We start from the raw sequence: 22,360 nt of genomic DNA, 5'->3' as shown, positions 1-22,360 counted from the left end.
TGATTGGACGACATGATGTGTACCAGTTGAAGGATTCTAGTAGTAAATTCCATCATCAAGGAATGAAAAAAAAGCGACAAAAGAACTTTTCTCAAACCAAAAGGGGACCGTACATAGTACATGGTCAATGTCTGAGTGTTTTGACTTGAAATGGTTATTTGGTATTTAGGGAAAGGACAGAAAATAAAATACATTTCAGGGGAGGTAACTAATAAAAATGTATTGACTTTGAGAACGTCAAGGGAAAGCACTCCAACTACCCGACACGGTGCATGGATGCGTCGTTTCTTGTGTGCTGGAACTTTCAGTGTATGCCGACCAGGGCATGATAATCTTTCGTTCAGAATTAATAAGATACAGCGTTTGTGAGAAGAAATAACAGCAGAAATGTGGTTTTTGTATTTGCTCAGCTGGATCGCTTTGGTCATTCAAATATGCATTGTGACTTTGTCCATTGGTAAGTTACAACTTCTGCATCAGTAACAGGACAACTAATGAAGTTTAGTTACTAAATTAGTATTAGAAATACTGGGGCTTTGTGATGGTCATCTATTGCAATGGGTTCGGAGAACTGACATGTCTCGTTTTGTTACCGTTCTCACGAGATTAGTTTCGGTTTTGTCTCTCTCTCTCTCTCTCTCTCTCTCTCTCTCTCTCTCTCTCTCTCTCTCTCTCTCTCTCTCTCTCTCTCTCTCTCACATGTATACATGTATGTCTTTGTCTGTGTCTCCCTCTGAGTCTCTCCGCTTCTGTCTGTCTCTGTCTATGTGTGTGTGTGTGTACGTGTGTCTCTCTCTCTCTCTCTCTCTCTCTCTCTCTCTCTCTCACATCCGACTCCTGGCACACAGGTCAAAGCAGAGGTTAACTTGAGTGCACGTGTACCTAGCAGGATGGAGGTGATTCGGGTCAGAAGTGGGGTAAAGCACTTTGGTCTTCAGTCTTTGGGTTATAGAGCTTTTCAGTGGAGAAGATGCCAACATGAAATTGAGTTTTTTCCTCCTTGTCCTAATTTGTGCATTTTCACAACAGGCTTTTCTGCTTCATCTGTCATACATGGTGTCAATTGGAAAAAAAGGAACAAAACAGAAGTACTGAACTTATCTCGTGAGAACGGTAGTGCACTAGGTTTGGAAAAAACACGACAGTAGCTTATCTCTTTCAACCCGTATGGGGCCCTTCAACATGTGACAGACTGACAAATCCACCGAACCCATTTTGTTCTTCGAGAGAAGTTTTCCGGGAAAACCTTTTCAGTGCCTCAGGGTCAGCTCAGGGTCAGTGTCATACATGTACGGCCGGACGAAGCCATGTTAACGGAAGGGATATAAGACCGTTTTCAGCGGATTTTCACACTGCTAAAACCTGACTTTCTTGCAGTTGCTTTGTCTGCAATGCCTTAGATTTACTCTACAAATAGTTAAGTATTTCGCGTTTGTGTTGTAATTTGCAAGCAAACATCGTACATAGTAAAGTTAATCGACTTTGGTACAATTTGTAAAAACAAGGGCATTACCTGATACCCCCTTTTCAATAATGGAATAAGTGTTTTGTAATCGTTTTGTAAGCAGTTTTACATCTCCAAAGCTGTACATAATATTAATGTAGTTCATTTCAAGGATGGCTTTGTTGTTCAACCTTGCTCATGATATGTCAGACCTACAAGTACAACAGGTCTGTTTTTCCATGTCCAGTTATTCAAAGGCCAAAAAAAATAATAGGTGTGGTTACGGTAACATAGCCAAAAAAAATAGGGTAGGAAGGTAGGCAATCACTTTTTTTTTTAAACTTTTTTTTCTAATGTGTACAAATTAAACCTACTTGACAGGGAAATAAGTGTGCGACTCGGGCGCTTTCGCTTTCATTGCGTTTTCTGCACTCGTTTACTTGTTTTTTTGGGTATTTTTTTGACAAATGTAATAAAAAGTTATAGGGTCGGCCCCCCAAAATAGGGTAGGTCGGGTTACCGTAACCACACCTATTTTTTTTTTAGGCCAAACCAATCCAAAACTCTTATTTTTAAAATGTAAAATATTAAGTCTCAAACAGTGATTTCTCTTTGCAAAAAAACCTTCATTGTATCTTGCCTCCCTGTTGTCACTCAGCATTTTTATATTTAGTCAAGTTTTGACTAAATATTTTAACATCGAGGGGGAATCGAAACGAGGGTATGGTGTATGTGTGTCTGTCTGTCTGTGTGTGTGTGTGTGTGTATGTGTGTGTGTGTAGAGCGATTCAGACTAAACTACTGGACCGATCTTTATGAAATTTGACATGAGAGTTCCTGGGTATGAAATCCCCGAACGTTTTTTTCATTTTTTTGATAAATGTCTTTGATGACGTCATATCCGGCTTTTCGTGAAAGTTGAGGCGGCACTGTCACGCCCTCATTTTTCAACCAAATTGGTTGAAATTTTGGTCAAGTACTCTTCGACGAAGCCCGGACTTCGGTATTGCATTTCAGCTTGGTGGCTTAAAAATTAATTAATGACTTTGGTCATTAAAAATCTGAAAATTGTAAAAAAAAATAAAAATTTATAAAACGATCCAAATTTACGTTTATCTTATTCTCCATCATTTGCTGATTCCAAAAACATATAAATATGTTATATTCGGATTAAAAACAAGCTCTGAAAATTAAATATATAAAAATTATTATCAACATTTTTTTTTCGAAATCAATTCAAAAACACTTTCATCTTATTCCTTGTCGGTTCCTGATTCCAAAAATATATAGATATGATATGTTTGGATTAAAAACACGCTCAGAAAGTTAAAACGAAGAGAGGTACAGAAAAGCGTGCTATTCTTCTTAGCGCAACGAATACCCCGCTCTTCTTGTCAATTCCACGGGCACTGCCTTTGCCACGGGCGGTGGAGTGACGATGCTACGAGTATACGGTCTTGCTGCGTTGCGTTGCGTTCAGTTTCATTCTGTGAGTTCGACAGCTACTTGACTAAATATTGTATTTTCGCCTTACGCGACTTGTTTTGTATTCTCGTCCACACTTTCAGCACTCCCCCCCCCCCCCCTCCTCCCCATCTCAGTTGTAATTTGTAAATGAGGTTTTCAGCCTTCAATCCACTATTTAACAAAGTAAGTAAGTCAAGCTTTTAAAACCTTATTAATAATTGCTTTGATGTTTTGCTGATGTTCAGTTTATTATTTAATGAAGATCTCATGGTTCAAAATTTGATATTGTTTTTTCAAAAACTTGCGCGTGTTCCATTTCAAACTAACCTCAATGTGAACTCCATTATTACTGTCACATCTGTTTTACAAATTACACCCATAATCCCAACCAACGCGCAACCACACACACACCACAACTTCACACATATGTACTCGTTACCATTAGCCAACGCTCGTCACAACACTAATAAACTACGAAACAATCTCTTCGATCATCTCTGCGCTGAGTCGGTCACACTTTTGCTCACCCCTGCCAAAAATCTCAAACCGTAACAGCGCAGAATATCGTCCATACCGGCAACCAATTATTACCATGTCCCAAATAGCATTGTATCTCGTTGGTTAAACACATCACAATATCTTACAACCACCACAACGAAGACCAAACATCAAAAACAAAATGTACATTGTATTTGTAACACCCTCTTCATGACGCTTTCATCAAAACGATCACAAGAACATGCACCATGCGCCTTGCTCTTAAAGTTGCATAACCTACAACCCATGACCGCCAAACCATCTCTTCTCTCTAACAGCAAAACTAGTGTGAAACATAAGTAATCAATTTATCCACTTGACTAGATATTCACAACAGGGACCTATCACTCTTCTTTGCATGTTTTTATGCCTATGGATTTTCAAATACTCTGCAACACATGTAACCCATATTCAACATGTGCCCGTACAATACCGCTTCTTTTATAATAATAATATTAATAATAATGGTGATTTCTATAGCGCTTTCGAACACACAAAGCGCTTTACAAAAGCAATAACAACATCATTACCAGAATGACGCCATTGACGGAATAGAACACAATCATAAACACTTTACAACAAAACCAAAAACAAAACATAAATGTTACAAAAATCCAGAGGCTCTTACAGGAACGAACTCTCAGTATACACAACAATTAAAATGCACACACACGTACACATACACACACACACACACACACACACACACACACACACACACCCACCCACACATGCCCACACACACACACACACCCACACAGTAAACATTGTTCATCCGAAAGTGCACATTCACAGGGTCGCGACAACTACATCATCAACATCATTATGAAAACATTGCTTCGGCCATGTTGATTTTAATCAACCAATTTTCTTGTTACCTATTCGTGTGGGGCTTGTTTACATACATAAACCCAGTGATGATGGCAGATCATGTATTCTTCTATTTCAAAAAGAGTCAATACAATAAATAGTACAATATTACTTTATTGTCTCAGTTTTATATAACAACATGAGTGAGAGAAAGTTCAGCTGTTCTCAGCAGCATGCAGTAAGCTTAGTGCATTCTTTTTCTGCAAAATGAAGACACTTCTATTTCCTTGTGCTTGCAGCGGCTGGACTGTTCTACTTGGCAGAACTAGTTGAGGAGTACACTGTGATGACAGGAAAGATCATCAAGTATCTCATCATGGTTTGTTCACTTGTTATACTTATAGTTTAAAACTTATTCATTGTTTGTGGGGTTTGATAGAAATCCCACAGAGCTATACAACTGTAACAACATGTCAACTGTATGTGTTGTGAAGACCTTCAGAAGTGTTCTGCCTTGAAAACCACTGAAAGAATTCTGGGAAATATCACTTTTTATCAGTGCTGATTCATACTGACATTTAAGTTTTAAAAAACAATACACACTTATACACGCACACAAACACGCGTGCGTGCACACACTCCTTCTCCACCCTTCACGTGCGTAGGCATGTGCTCACACAGAGACACACAGTGTCATCAATCTCTCATAGGAGTCATACTATAGCTTTGCAGTTAATTATCTCCCTCTGTTCCAGAAGAATACATGTATACATACATGTATAGATCTTGACAATTTCTCAAGACCCAAATGAATTCATTTACATACATTGCAACTTTTTTCAGCTGACTGCCAGCGTGTATCTGATGATCTTGCTCTTTGAGGCATTCCCGCTGCTGATGATCGCCTGTGGTTTTGCGGCCAGCCTTTCCTACTTCTTTGTGTTGCAGACCTTCCCCTTCTTCGACCTGACTTCTCCACCCTTCATTGCATCTATTGGTATGTTTGTGTGTTATCAGCTACTCTTACTTCTGACAGAATGACCGAGGCCTTTTACATGCCACAGCAGTATGACAGGAGTGGCAAATGGATACCATCTCCGAGTCTGTACATGTATGCAATGGACTCGTAGCTGTCCCGGTCTGGATTTGAACCCGTGACCCAAGGATCACGAGACCAGTGCTGTAGCTACTGAGCTACGTACCTCACCCCCACTTTAACAGTTTTAGCATTAAGTGATTAACCAGAATTTCAGTCCAACCAGTTTTGAATGCAGTTGATTGTTTTTTTTGTTTTGTTTTTATCAAACTTATGCTATTGCTATGTTTTTATTATGGCTTAATTTTACTATTTGTCGGACTACATAATTAGTTTTTGTGGAGTGATTCTCCTTTTGTTGAAGCTAAACCTGACATTCACAAAACAACCAGCGTCATCACTGACTAGATCAAGTTCCCCATTTCGCAGTTAATACATAAGTCATTTTCTTTTTTGCATCTCGATTATAAGCCTGTGTTTAAGATAATTGCTGAACCCATTTGAGGTTTTCCATTTATGCCCCTTTCAAAGCTTGGAGAGGAGAATAAATTTGCTTTGAAAAGAAGACTGCTTTGAGGATGCTTTCAAAACAAAGCAGCGAAAGTTTAAAGGCATACTAACGCACTCCCGTGTTTACAAAGTGTAGTTTGCCCACAATCGATGTCAAACGCACCATAAGACCATATAATGACGATACGTCACCATGCGCGGACCATAATACATGCATTACAGCTTGTTCTAGCCTCTGAAAAAGTGAGGATGTCAACAAAGCCGCGGTGTTCTCTCCCTTGCATCAACGTTACATGTGTTGCCAAATCTATAAATAGGACGATCCAGATCAAAATGAAAATTCAAATATCTCAACATTTAAGGGGTCCTAGACCACAATATTTTGCAGGGAACTTAATTTAGTCTGTCTCCAGCTGTTGGTAAAGCAATTAGCGTGTATAGTCATCGAGTACATGTATATGGCTTTAAATTTGGCCGATTTCATGACTTAACCAACTACATAATTGTTAATTTCTGCCAGGTTATGTACCCATCAGTATTGCTGCAGCTGGACATTGATTCAACTTCTTTTGTGTTTCTGTTTTCAGTTCTGCTCGTCTTTAACCATTACCTGGCTTTTTCGTATTTCTCTGATGTGTGGTATCCCTTTGCTGAGGTAAGCAATACACTTTTTGAATGTGTTAGTTTTGTGTTATGTGAGAGCCACCCCTTGATATGGACCAGCTAGACACCATCACTGCTGAGGGTTTGCAAAGGACTGGTAGTGGTTCTGATTTTCAAAGAAGACGGTTTACTACTAATAAAAATTGTCCATTTACTTTCTACAAAGGTAACTTTCTGGTGTGTGTGTGTCATTGTGTAATCAGTGTAATTCTTGTGGTTCAGAGAGTTACAAATTACAGAAAGAAACTGAATTTTGTTTATCATAGCTCCACTAACTTGTCTATCGAAGTATGCCTGAGCCTTTCAACAAAAATGTCACCAACCCTAGGGTCAAGGACATTTTTGTAGACCAGGATTCGAACTGAGCACCCCTGAGCTTTCCCTGCTCCCTGTCAATGCGGGAAAACAACTTTTAATGCTCAGAAAAGGTCCCTCGCACAAATGCGTACTCCAGCATCAATGAATCGATTCAGACTTTGCTGTGATCTAACTTAGTTCACAAGATAAGTAAGATTGTGTTTGGTCATTTTTCTTGCAGGTGCTGTCTTACTTTACAATCTGTCTGTGGCTGGTGCCTTTTGCATTCTTTGTGTCGCTGTCAGCCAACGAAAACACTCTGCCTGTCACCGCAGACATTGTAACCCCTTCAGGTGAGTTTGTACATGATTGTGTGTGTCGTGCTTGTGTGTGTGTGTATGTGCTTGTGTTTGTTTGTGTATGTGTACATGCTTGTGTGTGTGCGTGCTTGTGTGTGTGTGAGTGTGTGTGTGTTTTTCACAGGATGAACGTTGTTTGTTCACTTCAATGCTTCTTATACTCTCAGGTGCCAGGAGAATGATTTTGCAAAACGTTCACTTGCTGTTTATGTCTGAGCGCTTACTTACCTTTGTTTCTCAGATAAAGGAGTCAAATTAAAGTAGACAAACCAATTAAGAGCATTGTCAGCTGATTCCGATTATCTACTGTTAAGTTAGACATTAAGAGACGAGTATATCGTTTATAACAGACTAGGAGAGTATTTTAATCCACATCTCGATCAAACTATCTTAGATCACTGTGTCAGGTTCTCACCACAAGACAAATTTCTGTTGCAGATGAATCTGATGTGGTCACCAGCTATTTCAACCGGAAGGGAAAGAAATATGGACTGCTGCATTTCTTCAAGAATGTCCAGGGTACCGTCCTACCCCAGCGAGTGAAAAAGAGCTACTGAGCCGCCTCTTTTGTGCCGTGCAGGTTTCACGAGCTCAAGACACTAGTTTGGAACTGGAAAGAGCAGAATGTACAACAATTCAAGGTTGCTGAAGGTTGATGCTGCATTCAAGTTTCTGCCTGGAAAAGTGTGTTTGGGGTGATTCTCTCACCCCCCTCCCCCCACCCAACCCTCACCCTCCAAAGGTCATGCAAGAAACTGTTTTCATGTGGTTATTAAAACTTTTTAGGAATTACCCTCTATTCTTTCAGTAGTCACCTTGTAATTGCCTTGACCCCAATGATATTGGCAATTTAAACCTGTACATTTGCTTACCATACTTATGTGAAGTCAGAATTTAGGTTTCCAATTTATTTGTCATTTATCACATTTGTAGATGACAAGGACCATGGACCCTCCAAACTGTGTACAGTTTCGTTCACCCCCCGCGGGTTAGGGGGAGTCCCATATTGGTTGGGACGAGAAAGAATTTACCTGATGCTCCCCAGCATGTCGTGAGAGGCGACTAACGGATTCTGTTTCTCCTTTTACCCTTGTTAAGTGTTTCTTGTTTAGAATATAGTTTGTAAAGATTTTAGTCAAGCAGTATGTAAGAAATGTTGAGTCCTTTGTACTGGAAACTTGCATTCTCCCAGCAAGGTAATATATTGTACTACGTTGCAAGCCCCTGGAGCAAATTTTTGATTAGTGCTTTTGTGAACAAGAAACAATTGACAAGTGGCTCTATCCCATCTTCCCCCTTCCCCCGTTGCGATATAACCTTCGTGGTTGAAAACGACGTTAAACACCAAATAAAGAAAGAAACAGTTTCGTTCTTAGTTTTATGGCAACTAATCCAGGTAACGTGTAAAACCTGATAGCTTTGTTTATTAATTCATTTGAAAGTTTTCAACAATAATAATTTTACTGCCTAAAAAAAAAACTGTTTCTATCTCTTTTTAATTTTTTTTTTTTTTAACATTTAGAGCATTATTAAAAACTAAACTTACTCGTGTAGAATAGCAGTATTTTTCCCTTCTCCCTCTCTCTTTGTTGAACTTTGTAATTTATGTTCTGGCATGTAACTTAGTTTAATGTACATATTGCTCAGAAACCAAAGCAAGTTACTGTTTTTATTGAAAATCTTGAAAGGAGTATTGCATTGTGACACACAACACACATACATGCGCACACTGTCAAAAGCAACAACAGACAGAGAAATACAAACAACACATATGAAAGTGCATTCTTTCTGGTGCTAAGATAGAGATTAGTGCAGTACTTTGTTTGCCACTTGGTATGCAGCATACATTTGTTTGTGCTTTGTACATGTAAACACTGACAGTTTGTGTTCCATACATGTAAAAAAAAAAATGGACAGTTATCTTTACCTTAACTTGTATAGATTTGCCCTTGCCATTTTTTGTAAAACTGCACAGTGATTTTATTGGTCTTGCATGAGAGTGCTATGTGTACTTGGTTTGTAGATAATGTTTGATTGGTTGTTTGCATTTGTTTATGTTTGCGTTATCTTGGTTGCAGCACACAGACATTGATCCCTTTTTTTTTTTTTTTAATTCTCTTTTTGTGAAGTTTTTGTTGTTGTTTTTTTGTACATGTATATGCTGTACATTACAGGACATCACCTAAACAAAGGGACAGAACCATACAACAGAAAAACACTTGAACAATTACAACATACATGGGGTGGGAGGATGGGTGGGGGAGGGGGGGATGTTCAGGGCTTGGTGGTCGCAGTATCAAAAGGATTTAAGAAAGAAAAAACCTAAGGGTTACATCAAAACATGCATATACAGGCGCCAATCCTTGTAAAATTTATCTACTGTATTATTCACAACTGCGTTATACTTTTCACAAATAAATCTTTGCTTAAAATTTGTACTAAATGTCTGAAAATGAGGGGTCTTTTTGTTCATTTTGGAAATATATACGTGGTGTTTGGCACAGATTACTAACACATCAAAAGCTTTATCGGTACCAACATTGTTCGCAACTCCAAGAAGAACCAGTTCTTTAGACAGTTTTAAATTGTCACAATGGGTGCAGTTCGCCTTTTAGTGTAAAGTAGACCAAAAGTGCATGAATTTTTCGTATCTAACAGAACCTTTGATGGTACATGTAGTAATAAGTAATTGTCTCTGATTGCACAAAAGACTCTTGGCATTATTATCTGAAGTGTTATTGTAAATATGATGCTCGTGAAAAAATAATATAGAACATGACCTTTTTGTGAAATCCGACTTTAAGTTGTGTTAAAGTTTATTATTTTATTCCCTTATGAATCATCAATTCTGTTGCATGTCAGTTTTGTTTCTTCTTCATTTGAAAATTGTGGTGTTTTGATCTATTATTGGCTCACGTAAGTGTAGCCTATGCGATCGTAACTTTGTCTGTCTGTGCGTGCGTGCGTGCGTATGTGCGTGCGTGTGTATGTCTGTGGTAGAAACTCTAACATTTGAAGACGTCACATTACATTGACGTCACATTATGACGTAAGAGGGTTAGACGTCACGCGAAGGAAGTACTGAAAGTCTCGGTCATTATTATTTTGAGCGCGCCGAGACTAGTTGGCAGTCGTGTCCCTGTAAGTAGGCTACATGCAGACAGACAGATCTAGATCTAGTGTCTCGCTTTCTTGCACAGTTTCACCTATGCTCTTTCTGTGTGTGTGTGTGTGTGTGTGTGTGTGTGTGTGTGTGTGTGTGTGTGTGTGTGTGACGGAGTGATTGAGTTTGTGTTACTGTTTGTCGATTTCTTACGTGAGCCTTGATGGCTTCGCCTCTTGTTGGCTTGGCATTTATTCGAGTAGACGGACACTAATCTGATCCTTGCTTGAAAAATTGAAGAACTTATTTGTGGTTACATCTTGTATTGGGACAAAAAAACTATCCTGAAGTGGTACTTATTACAAGAACTTACGCTTTGGATCAACTAAAAGTGTCCCTACTTTTGAAGTTGCCTGCTTTGAAAGCGATAGTTTGGTTTGGTTATAGTGATGGACTGATTGATAGTTAAAAGGTTTCTTTTACACAGAGAAGATGTCTGTTATTTCACTGTGCTTGCATCGATTTGGAAAAATACTGTCATTGTGTCACAAAGATCTTTTTTGCTGTGTGCATTGTGATAATTATGTAAGTAAAAAATATGTTTCATGTCTACTCCAGTGATGTGTAATAGGTTGAAAGATGAACAAGTTTGGTATCCTACTTCGACACGACATTCAGTGTTCTAGTTCGAGTGTGACTGTTGAAACTTTTGAAAGTGATGTATTGTGGGAAAGTCAAAATGTAATTAAACATGGATTGTTCACAGCCTAAGAAAGCTACAACGAGAAAGAAGTTGGATTTTATGCATATCATCAGCAGGCAATAAGTGCAATTCCAAGCAAACCAGAGGGAATAGATGTTTAATTTGCATGTGTTTACCTTATACTTGGTAGGTTGTTTGGGGGGGGCTCGGTAGCTCAGTTGGTAGAGCACAGGACTTGTGATCGGAAGGTCGCTGGTTCGTATTCGGGCCGGGGCGGACACGGGTCAACTCTATGTTCAGGCCCAGAGACGGAAGCCATGTCCCACCTCCGTGTCACCACAATGGCACGTAAAAGATCTTGGTCATTCTGCCATAAGTGCAGATGGCTGATACCGCCTAAACACGCATACACTTGTGTATCTCGTCAAAAAGCCTTGAGGGCGTAAAACTCTTATCATATAACCCATATCTAGTCCTTAAGAGGCGAAATATTTAGCCTGTAGGACATGAAGCATTCTCTTTTTCCAGGTTGTTTGGATTTTGTGGTTTACTTGTGTACTGCTTGACATGAATGTGATGCTTTAATGTTAGTGAGGTGAGGTTAGAATTAAAATGAACTCTTAATTGAAACACAATGTACACAAGTTCAATGTTTGTGAATTGTTACATGTACTGGTATGCTAGAGTTATTCTTGAACAAAGTGAAAGATTTTCAGTGAGGAGAAATCAGTCAATAACGTAAAAGAAACAAAGGCAAAAACTTCAGCGAGTAGTATTTTGAATGCAGGGTTTTTTTTTTATCTTCTCTCTTTTTGTTTCCTGATTACAATGAACATTGTGTTTTTGGTTGATATACCGCATGAATGCACTGGTGAGAATGTGCAATGATGATTCATGCTGATTAAAAAAAAATTAACAAATTCTACAGTGATAATTTTTCATTTGTAAAGTGGCACGTACAGTGAAGTGATTAGTTTCCTACCTTGAACAGTTCTTAGCCCTGTTAAGTGTTATCATCTCAGAGTGTCAACCTCATAGTAGGTGGGGTTTTATCATAAATATTGTTTAATTCATGAGCGTGTCCTTTGAATAGGGTACCACTTAACATCCTTGCCTGTTCGCGGCCAACTCTGATGGGAATGCTGTAAAATCTTGGTTAGAATGTGCACAGGCTGAGGTTTAGTAGGCAGTGTCTTTAGGTTTCATAGGCTTTGGTTTTAGCAAGATTAAGCACATCCATGGCAGCTTTATTTTTAGAAATGTATCTGTTGATTACTGTACTGGTTTTCTCTTTTGTGAAAGTTGGTTCCCTGGACAATTGTGTTTTAAAATATGCAAAAACAAAGGTTTTGTTTTCTGCACAGTAAAATTAAAATATCTTAAAGTCTGCTTGTACATTTTTGCTTTACAATTACACTGTGCAGAGTGCTACATGTATTAAGCATGAAATGCTTTACAAATGAATTCAAGTATTCACCGCTATTACAAGTTCTTTCCGGTGTATGTGTGGTAGAAATCGGTTCTTGCTCTGTTTCACGTTACATGTACCATGTGTACTTGTGTTGAAATGGTATGAACTGTGTGTTTTTACTCGCATCATTATTTTATCAGTGTTAATAGGATTTTTCTGCTTCCCTGCGATTGACTTTTCATGTTTTCTTGTTTGTTTGTTTTTTAATGTTGACAATGACTGGTAATTTCCTGGGTGGCTGCATTTGAGTTTGTGTGTTATGTTTGATTGTTATAAAAAAAGGACAGTTTAGATGTTCTGAAAAGAAGTGCATGTATGGAGAGATAGTTGAACTGAACAGTTTGCATGCATTTCTTTTTAATTCTATATTTGAATCTTTGTTAGCTTGTCATGATCTCTGTAAAACTGCTTTGTGAATGTTTTGTCTGTGTTTCTTAATAAAGTTTAAGTGCAATCTTTAAAAAAGGTCTGATTTTTGTACAGTTTTGTTCTTTCCAATATCATTATTTTATTGCAACAATAATAACAACAGCAAATGTTTCAGACAAACACACAGAGTATACATATGTATATAAGGTCACAATTCAGCAGCAAACATGAAGAATATTGTCTTGTATCAAAACAAAATGTACAACATAAAGTACAATTTTAAATATATTGTACAAGGATAATTAACATTCATAGATCAGCAGCCAGTCCACAGCTAGTTCAAGCCAGACAAATATGCCTGTGTCAGGACAATAATTTTTCGACGATTAAACCTTCCATTAAAAATTAATTTTATCAGCAGTTACAGAAGTTTGCATTTTTTGAAGTTGCAACAAATGGCATATCAGTAAATGTGGTTCTTTCTTTATTTGGTGTTTAACGTCGTTTTCAACCACGAAGGTTATATCGCGACGGGGAAAGGGGGGAGATGGGATAGAGCCACTTGTTAATTGTTTCTTGTTCACAAAAGCACTAATCAAAAAATTGCTCCAGGGGCTTGCAACGTAGTACAATATATGACCTTACTGGGAGAATGCAAGTTTCCAGTACAAAGGACTTAACATTTCTTACATACGGCTTGACTAAAATCTTTACAAACATTGACTATATTCTATACAAGAAACACTTAACAAGGGTAAAAGGAGAAACAGAATCCGTTAGTCGCCTCTTACGACATGCTGGGGAGCATCGGGTAAATTCTTCCCCCTAACCCGCGGGGGGAAGTAAATGTGGTTATAAGATGCACAACATAAAGCTTCTTAATGTTAATAATGTCATTGTGAACTGGGACCATGTTAAAGTAAAGAAGTTAAACTACAATAAGCAAAACTTCAGGTATCACAGGTAACCAATGTAATTATCACAGATAGCACACATGCAGGTTTAAACTATTTTTCTTGCTAAAACAAGCATTTTAACTTCTGGATTCAGATTTGGTAGAATCCCAGTCCTACCCTTTGCAGCATTGCTCACACTGCATCTTCTACACGGTAAAGCCACTTCCTATAGTAAACCGAAAAAGAAGTTGACAAGGCTAGTCTTCTGCAAAGAAATTCTAACTACATGCTTATCAAAGCCACATATACACACCCAAATCACAAGACCTGATAAATCCTCATGTAATAATAATAATAATAATAAAGTGTATTTATATTGCGCCTATCCCTTACAAAAAACAAAAATATTTGGCTCTAAGCGCATTACAACATGTGAAGGACTTGGTACAATCAAGTCTGACAAATACAACAGCACAATATACAGTCGGTCTCTTAGGTAAAAGCAGCTTCGACAGTTAAACACTTCTACTAAAAGATCCTCTAACAATTTACAAACATAGTTAAAGAACATCGAGTTAATAGGAATTAAAAAAAGGTTCTTATAATAAAACTATCTAGCGAACGACGAAGAAGAAGAAGAATAAAACTATCAATGTCAATGTATAACAAGTCATTCAACGTAAATGGCCAAAGAACAACAATAAAACAATGGTGATAAAACAGTTATACTCAATGGCTAATAACGAGGCAGAGTTAAATAGTATCGACACAAGATTAAAACAAAACATATTTCTGGAGACGAATTAACAACAATAAAGCAATGGTGATAAAACAGTTTTACTCAATGGCTAATAGCGAGGCAGAATTAAATAGTATCGACACAAGATTTAAACTAAACATATTCCTGGAGACGCATTTAATAATTATACATGTATCAAATAATCAATGTACAAAATACAGCCCTCGCAAGCAACCCGCCCCCAGCCGGCCCACAGCGCGCTACGATGGCAAGCGACCCCTCTCCTCAATGTGGCAAATACTGAACAGTGCACACAACCAATTACTCGCATATACTCGTGTCGCTCACTCGCACACACACACAAACACACACACGGACAACATCGAATCACTCGCACAGGCTAGGGGTTGAAGTATTCCCGGAAGAGGTGTGTTTTTAGAGAGGACTTGAAGGAAGGGAGAGAGGTAGAAAGGCGGACAGACATGGGCAGAGAGTTCCAAATAGAGGGAGCTGTGTAGGTAAAGGCGCGCTTGCCGAAAGCGTTCAGTTTGACGCGTGGGACAACAAGGTGCCCTGCGTCAGCGGATCTGAGGTTGCGTGTGGGGACGTGTGGCTTTAAGAGCGAAGACAGGTAAGAAGGGGCAGAGTCTTGAAGGCTACGGTAACACAGGGTAGCTATTTTATATGTAATGCGTGCTTTGATTGGTAGCCAGTGAAGGGTCATGAGGAGAGGGGTGACATGGTCGCGCTTGCGCTTGCGCAGCACAAGACGGGCTGCATTGTTCATGATGCGCTGTACGCGGTCTAGCTTGGTGTCTGGGAGGCCGGCTAGGAGCGAGTTGCAGTAATCCAGTCTCGACAAAATAAAAGCCGAAACCAGTGTCTTGGTTGCGTCGAGGGAAAGAAGGTGTCTGATTTGGCTAATCCTCCGCATTTCAAGAAAGGCGGTTCTGCAGAGTGAGTTGATGTGGGCGTCCATTGACAGGTTACTGTCAAGGTGGACACCCAGGTTTTTTACTTTGGTGCTGAATGTGACTGTGGTATCAGAAAGGGTAAGACTGGATGTTTCTGAAAGAAGCTTTAACTTTGATTGTTTGCCAACTGGCATGATCTCTGTCTTATCATCATTCATCTTGAGCTTGTTGACTGTCATCCACTGTTTGATGGAATCGCTGCATGATTCTATTGACTGCACTAACTCTGTAAACTGTTTGGTGTGTGCGGATTTTTGTAGTTGAGTGTCGTCTGCGAACATGTGGTACAGGACATTGTGGTGCTTTATGACTTTGCTTAACGGCTGCATGTACATAGTGAATAACACTGGGCCTAACACAGATCCTTGTGGGACACCATACTTTAATATGGTGTCCTCGGAGTGCTTATTCTGGATCACAACAGCCTGAGTGCGTCCAGTCAGGTAGGAGCAGAACCACCCCAGAGCCGTGCCTGTTATGCCGAATGTGGTGTTCAACCTTGCCAGCAGTATATCGTGGTCAAGGGTGTCGAACGCTGCGGATAGGTCCAACAGGGCCAGAAGCGAAACAGAGCCGCTGTCACAAGCAGTGAGAAGATCATTCGCTACCTTAAGTAGGGCTGTAGTGCCAGTTAAAGCTGCTGCTTAGAGTTTCACACAAAACTGTCAAATTATTTCATAATCAGCAGGAAGTAAGTCCCATCCAGAATGATGAAAAACAGTTCATATGTGTTTTCCACCATAACACTTCAAATTGGGAACTCCCAAAGAAAATGTCCAAAAATGATTATCACATTTATGTTCTTCAAAGGTTGTCTGTCACAAAGATTTCTCAAAATAAATTCTCAGAAATATAACAGCTTCAGCGAGTAGCAAGATCCCCAAAACTGACGCCGTGGGTCTGACCATGAATGTTTGGATAGTGGTCAGGCTTGGACATCTGCTTGAGAGTGGTCAGAAGAGCTGGAAGAGGGTAAACCTCCGGATTCCAATCTGTTAAGGCTTCAGACCTCTTGCTGCTGCGATCGCCACTGGATTTTTGCCCATGGCTCCCTCTCTGTCGGTGGATGAAGTAGTCCTGGTTCTTGTCGGTGGGGAAGCGGATGCTCATCTTTACCAGCTGAGAGTTGATGTCGTTGCAGAGGTGAAGAGGTGCCTCGCTGGCTGGCTTCTCGTCCAGAGCGTACTTGTGCTTCTTGTGAACATCGTAGATGTGCTGAGTTTTGAAGAGCATCGGACGCTCATGCAAAGTTGGGTCGCCTGACAGCACCTTGTGCACGACCTCCCTGGGAAGTTTGGGTCGTCGCAGCTTCTTCTTCTTCAGTTCCTCTTTCTGCTCCTCATCCCCCTCATCGTCCGTGACATGTTTTCCATCAAAGAACTTCTTGGCTCCGTCGGTTCTGGGCATCATGGTGTACTCATCGCGCGGATACTCATCCTTCAGCACAGGGACATATTCCTTCCCGGGTATGAAGGGAGAAGGGTTCCACCTGTTAGGATTAACATGAATCGTGCGCTGGACTTCTGGTTTCCTTTCCTCCTTTGAAGACTGCCCATCTGACAAACCGAAATCCGCCTCTGACATAATTGTGGCCACGGTATCCCTCCTGCTGGCCTTAGACCCTGCTGAGTGCTTCTTTCCGATGGACACAGACATCGTCAAAGCCCCTTTCTCAGCTGTGACATCTCCGTGACCACTAGAGGCTACACTGTTGGGCTTCATCAGTGGTTCTCGGATCTTCACATTGCCCTTCTTCGGCTTTGGTGCATCAGATTTTGGTGGCCCTGTGGCCTTGGGCTGCAGACCGCGAGTGGACAGCCACTGGTCGTACGCAGCCTGGCCATAGAACTGCTGGTCCAGTTTACTCTCCTCATCATCCTCCAGCTCCTGAAGAACTTGCTGCATCTTGACCTTCTTCAGCTGCTGCATCTCTTTGGCCACACCGCTCTTGTCCTGGTGCCAGCCCTCCGATGCAAGGATTCTGGTGACAAGCGAAGAAAGGATTGTAAAAATTCATGGCAGTCTCAAAATGTTTTCTTCAACTCTTCCTTGAAAACCTAAAGCCGAAAATAAAACCTTGTATGGACGTGTTAGAAATACAGTGGGCTGGGCATCTCAAAACTACCCGGTAGACAGACATATATTATTGAACCCACTCCTGCACCATTTTATCAATGTTAGAACAAGCATGTTTTGTAAGCCATTATTACCGAAAAGATAAGAATACATCCCACAAAAAACACTCAAATGGGCAACAAAAATCTGGTAAATCTCAAATGTAGTTACATACTAATGATACAAAAAAAGCCAAGCACAATAAAAAATTGGTGGGCCTAACCAGTTTCTTAATAGAGTGGAACCCCCCCCTTTTTTTTTACGACCTTCAACAATCTCAGAAAATCATATCTTAAAAGTGGGGGGAGTCCAAGGGGAGTAACTCGAAATGACTCAGCGCGCGGTCTGCTGTAAAAGGCCCTATTCAATGGCAAACTGACCTTGCACACTTGCGGTGAGCCCAGAGTTTGGCAAGGTCAAGTGGAGTGTTGCCACGGCAATCTCGTTCATCAATCTTGGCGCCAACTTCAATGAGGAGTTTCAGACACTGGACGTGACCTTCACTGGCTGCCTGGTGAACTGGGGTGATGCCGTCATCATTTTCACTGCATGTGAATAACACAAAAACTATGGTTGCATAACAATGACAAGAGAGGAAAAAAATTGCTACCACCATCTTGGGGACATTCTGAGATAAGTTACAGCACCATTTCTTCATTTTTATATTTAGTCAAGTTTTGACTAAATATTTTAACATCGAGGGGGAATCGAAACGAGGGTCGTGGTGTATGTGTGTGTGTATGTGTGTGTGTATGTGTGTGTGTGTGTGTGTGCGTGCGTGCGTGTAGAGCGATTCAGACCAAACTACTGGACCGATCTTTATGAAATTTGACATGAGAATTCCTGGGATTGATATCCCCATACGTTTTTTTTCGTTTTTTTGATAAATGTCTTTAATGACGTCATATCCGGCTTTTCGTGAAAGTTGAGGCGGCACTGTCACGCCCTCATTTTTCAACCAAATTGGTTGAAATTTTGGTCAAGTACTCTTCGACGAAGCCCGGGGTTCGGTATTGCATTTCAGCTTGGTGGCTTAAAAATTAATTAATGACTTTGGTCATTAAAAATCTGAAAATTGTAAAAAAAAATAAAAATTTATAAAACGATCCAAATTTACGTTTATCTTATTCTCCATCATTTGCTGATTCCAAAAACATATAAATATGTTATATTCGGATTAAAAACAAGCTCTGAAAATTAAATATATAAAAATTATTATCAACATTTTTTTTTCGAAATCAATTTAAAAACACTTTCATCTTATTCCTTGTCGGTTCCTGATTCCAAAAATATATACATATGATATGTTTGGATTAAAAACACGCTCAGAAAGTTAAAACGAAGAGAGGTACAGAAAAGCGTGCTATCCTTCTCAGCGCAACGAATACCCCGCTCTTCTTGTCAATTCCACGTGCACTGCCTTTGCCACGGGCGGTGGAGTGACGATGCTACGAGTATACGGTCTTGCTGCGTTGCGTTGCGTTCAGTTTCATTCTGTGAGTTCGACAGCTACTTGACTAAATATTGTATTTTCACTTTACGCGACTTGTTCTCTCTTCTGTTGTGTCTCTTGTTTGTCCGCTTTAAAAGCCGTTAGGTCGAGGTTCTTGTGAATGCTTTGTTTTGTCCTGAATTAAACCTTCCAAAAATGTAATCTTTCTTGTTTTTTTGACTGACAAGAGAGACCTTTTACAACTGAAGTCAAATTTTCCCATGGAAAATAATACTGCCAACAGTTAATTTTAATCTGATAAACTTACAAACACACTAAACCAACTATAACCTGTTCTTTTCAAAATCATGTTTCTCTGAATATCAATGCATCTCTTATTTCTGTTATGCCATCCACCTCAATTCTACTTTACTAAGTAGTGAATCTTCTCCACTTTCATGGGACACAGGGTTTTTCTTCACGTTTATTTCGTACACTATTTTAACAAAGCTTTTACAAGCGAAAATTCGTATTATTCTGCTGTCCTTGTATCGGTGAGTACAGAATTCTTTTGTTTTTCAACTATTTTAACGAGTTATAAAAAGAAAAGCATTTGAAATATGTTACCACAGCACAAATAACATACATAGATCCAAATACAATTTTTTTAAAAATCTGACTGCTAACTTTCCAACATGAAGGATCAAAATACAAGAAGAACATTTAAAACATTCACCTGTTCTAACACAGGTTTTAACAAGTATAGCCACCCAACACGGCTTAAGTTTTGGTAGCAAATCATTCCTAAAGGCACAATCCTTTTTCGTGAAAACAGCTCACCATCTCATAATTATCTGGCCAGGCTTTTAAAGACCATCCTTTCACTTGGTCAGATACCAAAAATCAGCACCCTGACTGCTTGCCGTGGTGAGTTAAAATTGTTGGATGAAATAATTTCTTAAAAAGCCACTGGTTGCATTTACAAAACAAATTCATAAAAAAACTCCTATTGTGCACAAAAAACACCCAAGGCTGTTTATTTTAGCGATGTGACCAAGTGATGGGATAGTTTTATCCCATGTAAACACGTACCTGACCAGATCTGAGACCGTAAGATGAAGTGTTTTCACGAAAAGGAGTGTGCCTTTAAACAAGACATGTCGCTTACTGGCTACTGCCACCACTCAGAGGACCTAAAATCACCCAGTATATTCAAGCCTATACCGAGCATGCGCCGCCATACTGCCAAGAGATTGTTGGCTTGGGTGTGTTCATGCTGTGTGGTTTCCAACGCATGGAGGCAATTTTATTCGGATTCATGCAGACGTTGCAGCGGTGCGCTACCACACAGTTTTGACTGCTTACTTTTATTTTTTTTAAGTTTTGCACAATACAGACCGTTTTGAATGGTGGTAATTCACATATCAACGCAGGACACATCAATGAACATGATAGTTTGGCTTGTCAGCTAACCCATTTATCGACAAAGAGGCGTTTAGGATGGGATGAAAGTGGGCGAATATGTTTGAGTGTGGACAGATCTACAACAAATCAGTTCGTATGTTTCTTTACGTGCATCTTTCTCCCATATTTAGTAGATACAAACCTTACTCATTCCCACAACCATAAATTTAAGCTGTACATAGTTTCAAAGGGATACATTTTGTTTTGAATGGGGGACACATGCCGTGAAGTTGGCAACAACGCTTTGTTTACACTTGGCGTCAGCAAGCTTTCGGTATAGGATAAGGATAAGATAAGATTCATATGGTCTTGTGAGGTTACCCTCATGGAAATTTGGGCTGCTTTCTCCCTGGAGAAAGCGAGCTGCCATACAGTATACGGCGCTACCCATTCTTTTGTTTTTTTCCTGCATGCGTGTATTCATGTTTCCAAGCCCTGAGACTTTCGCTGTGAACTTGGGTTCTTTATCGTGCTAATGCATGCACACGGGGGTGTTCGGACACCAAGGACAGTCTGCACAAAGTTGACTCTCGGAAATAACTCTTGACGCCGAACGTGGGGATCGAACCCATGCCAATAGCGACAACTGGTTTTGAAGCCAGCGCCGTTACCGACTGAGCTATTTCCCCAAATATACGGTGTGTTAATCGTGTGATGACGAATAATCCTGTCCTACAGGGTATGTTGTTGGAACGTTTAATTATTGACAAAACAAAACGTTACGTTCACAGATATTTCAACCCAGCCTAAGGACTATGAAGACTAACCTGTAGAATATGATGTAAACCTTAAATCTGAATTCATCATGACTTACATGGATGGGTTAGCGCCTTTCTCCAGCAGGTATGAGAGACACTGCATGGCACGTTTGCCCGTCTGGTTGCTGATGACTAGGTGAACTGGACGCCAGCCGGTGGAGCTGGGCATGTTGACGTCTTGCTTGAACTTCTCTATGCACAGTTTCAGGCATTCCAGTCGCCCGTGGATTGCTGAAAGGTGCAGTGGTGTTAGGCCCTGTCAGGAAATATGGGTAAATAGTTATACTAGGTGACAAATATTTGTTTGTAATAACATACATGAACATTTGTGTGTGCCTATGTGTGTGTGAGTGTGTGTGTGTGTGTGTGTGTGTGTGTGTGTGTGTGTGTGTGTGTGTGTGTGTGTGTGTGTGTACGTGTGTATGTGTGTGTGTGTGTGTACACTTGTGTTTTTGCTGTTGCTGATAGTGAGTGATACAGTATAGTTGTTGTTGATGATTCTAGTGCAGTTGCTTTGTGTGTGTGCATATGTGTCTGTGTACCTGTGTATCCATGTGTGTGCCTGTGTATGTTCCTGGGTGTGTGTGTGTGTGTGTGTGTGTGTGTGTGTGTGTGTGTGTGTGTGTGTGTGTGTGTGTGTGTGTGTGTGTGTGTGTGTGTGTTTGTGCACTCACGTTTTTGTCGAAGTGAATGTCACCCCCGTTCTCTCGGAGAGTTTGCTTCAGCCATTCCACGTCCCCGATAGCTGCTGCCATGAATTCATCATCGGCGATTTTCTTTTCGTTCGTCATTTTCGCGCGTCGTCTGCGATAGGTACCCCCACCACGTCCGGAGGCGGACATAGTGCCCGTTAGGGACCCTGTCGTCAGTGTTTTCGTGGATGGTTGGCCCAAAGAAGTCGACATTGTGGATTATTTGACAGATACTAGCACTGCAAGTTTACATTTCTTCACGCCAAAAAACGAAAAATGCGGAGAAAAAAAAATCTGTATCGGGAATCAATCCCACTGTCGTTTACGACGCCAAGTGGTTGTCGGGCACTCGCTTCCAATTTGTGGTAGTCGCAAATCTATACATTATCTTTGCGATACAGTTTGAACATTTCATTTCGTATTTCAGAAACTGGTTTAAGACTCATAGTTTTGATTCATAATAAAAAGCAAATTTAACTTTTATTATGACAAGAGGAATGCTATGACGCAAAATGAACACG

General features: G+C 40.1%; 2 protein-coding genes across 2 annotated transcripts; one reads left to right on the top strand and one right to left on the bottom strand.

Moving 5' to 3' along the window:
• The first annotated feature begins 46 nt into the window (after positions 1-46).
• On the top strand, positions 47-12,869 carry LOC138982135 (protein TEX261-like). The gene is made up of 6 exons (XM_070355353.1): positions 47-457; positions 4,558-4,637; positions 5,102-5,255; positions 6,392-6,459; positions 7,006-7,117; positions 7,562-12,869. The coding sequence occupies exons 1-6, from the start codon at positions 388-390 to the stop codon at positions 7,678-7,680; spliced, it is 603 nt and encodes a 200-aa protein (XP_070211454.1). The 5' UTR covers positions 47-387; the 3' UTR covers positions 7,681-12,869.
• A 447-nt stretch (positions 12,870-13,316) lies between these two features.
• On the bottom strand, positions 13,317-22,208 carry LOC138982130 (uncharacterized). The gene is made up of 4 exons (XM_070355349.1): positions 21,822-22,208; positions 21,204-21,403; positions 17,874-18,038; positions 13,317-17,359 (listed from the first exon to the last, which is right to left on the bottom strand). The coding sequence occupies exons 1-4, from the start codon at positions 22,050-22,052 to the stop codon at positions 16,240-16,242; spliced, it is 1,716 nt and encodes a 571-aa protein (XP_070211450.1). The 5' UTR covers positions 22,053-22,208; the 3' UTR covers positions 13,317-16,239.
• Positions 22,209-22,360: the final 152 nt, after the last annotated feature.

The sequence above is a fragment of the Littorina saxatilis genome, linkage group LG12, assembly GCF_037325665.1.
Source record: "Littorina saxatilis isolate snail1 linkage group LG12, US_GU_Lsax_2.0, whole genome shotgun sequence".
NCBI lineage: Eukaryota > Metazoa > Mollusca > Gastropoda > Littorinimorpha > Littorinidae > Littorina > Littorina saxatilis.
Note: the sequence above shows the minus strand (reverse complement) of the source record. Positions and strands in the feature narration are given on the sequence as shown.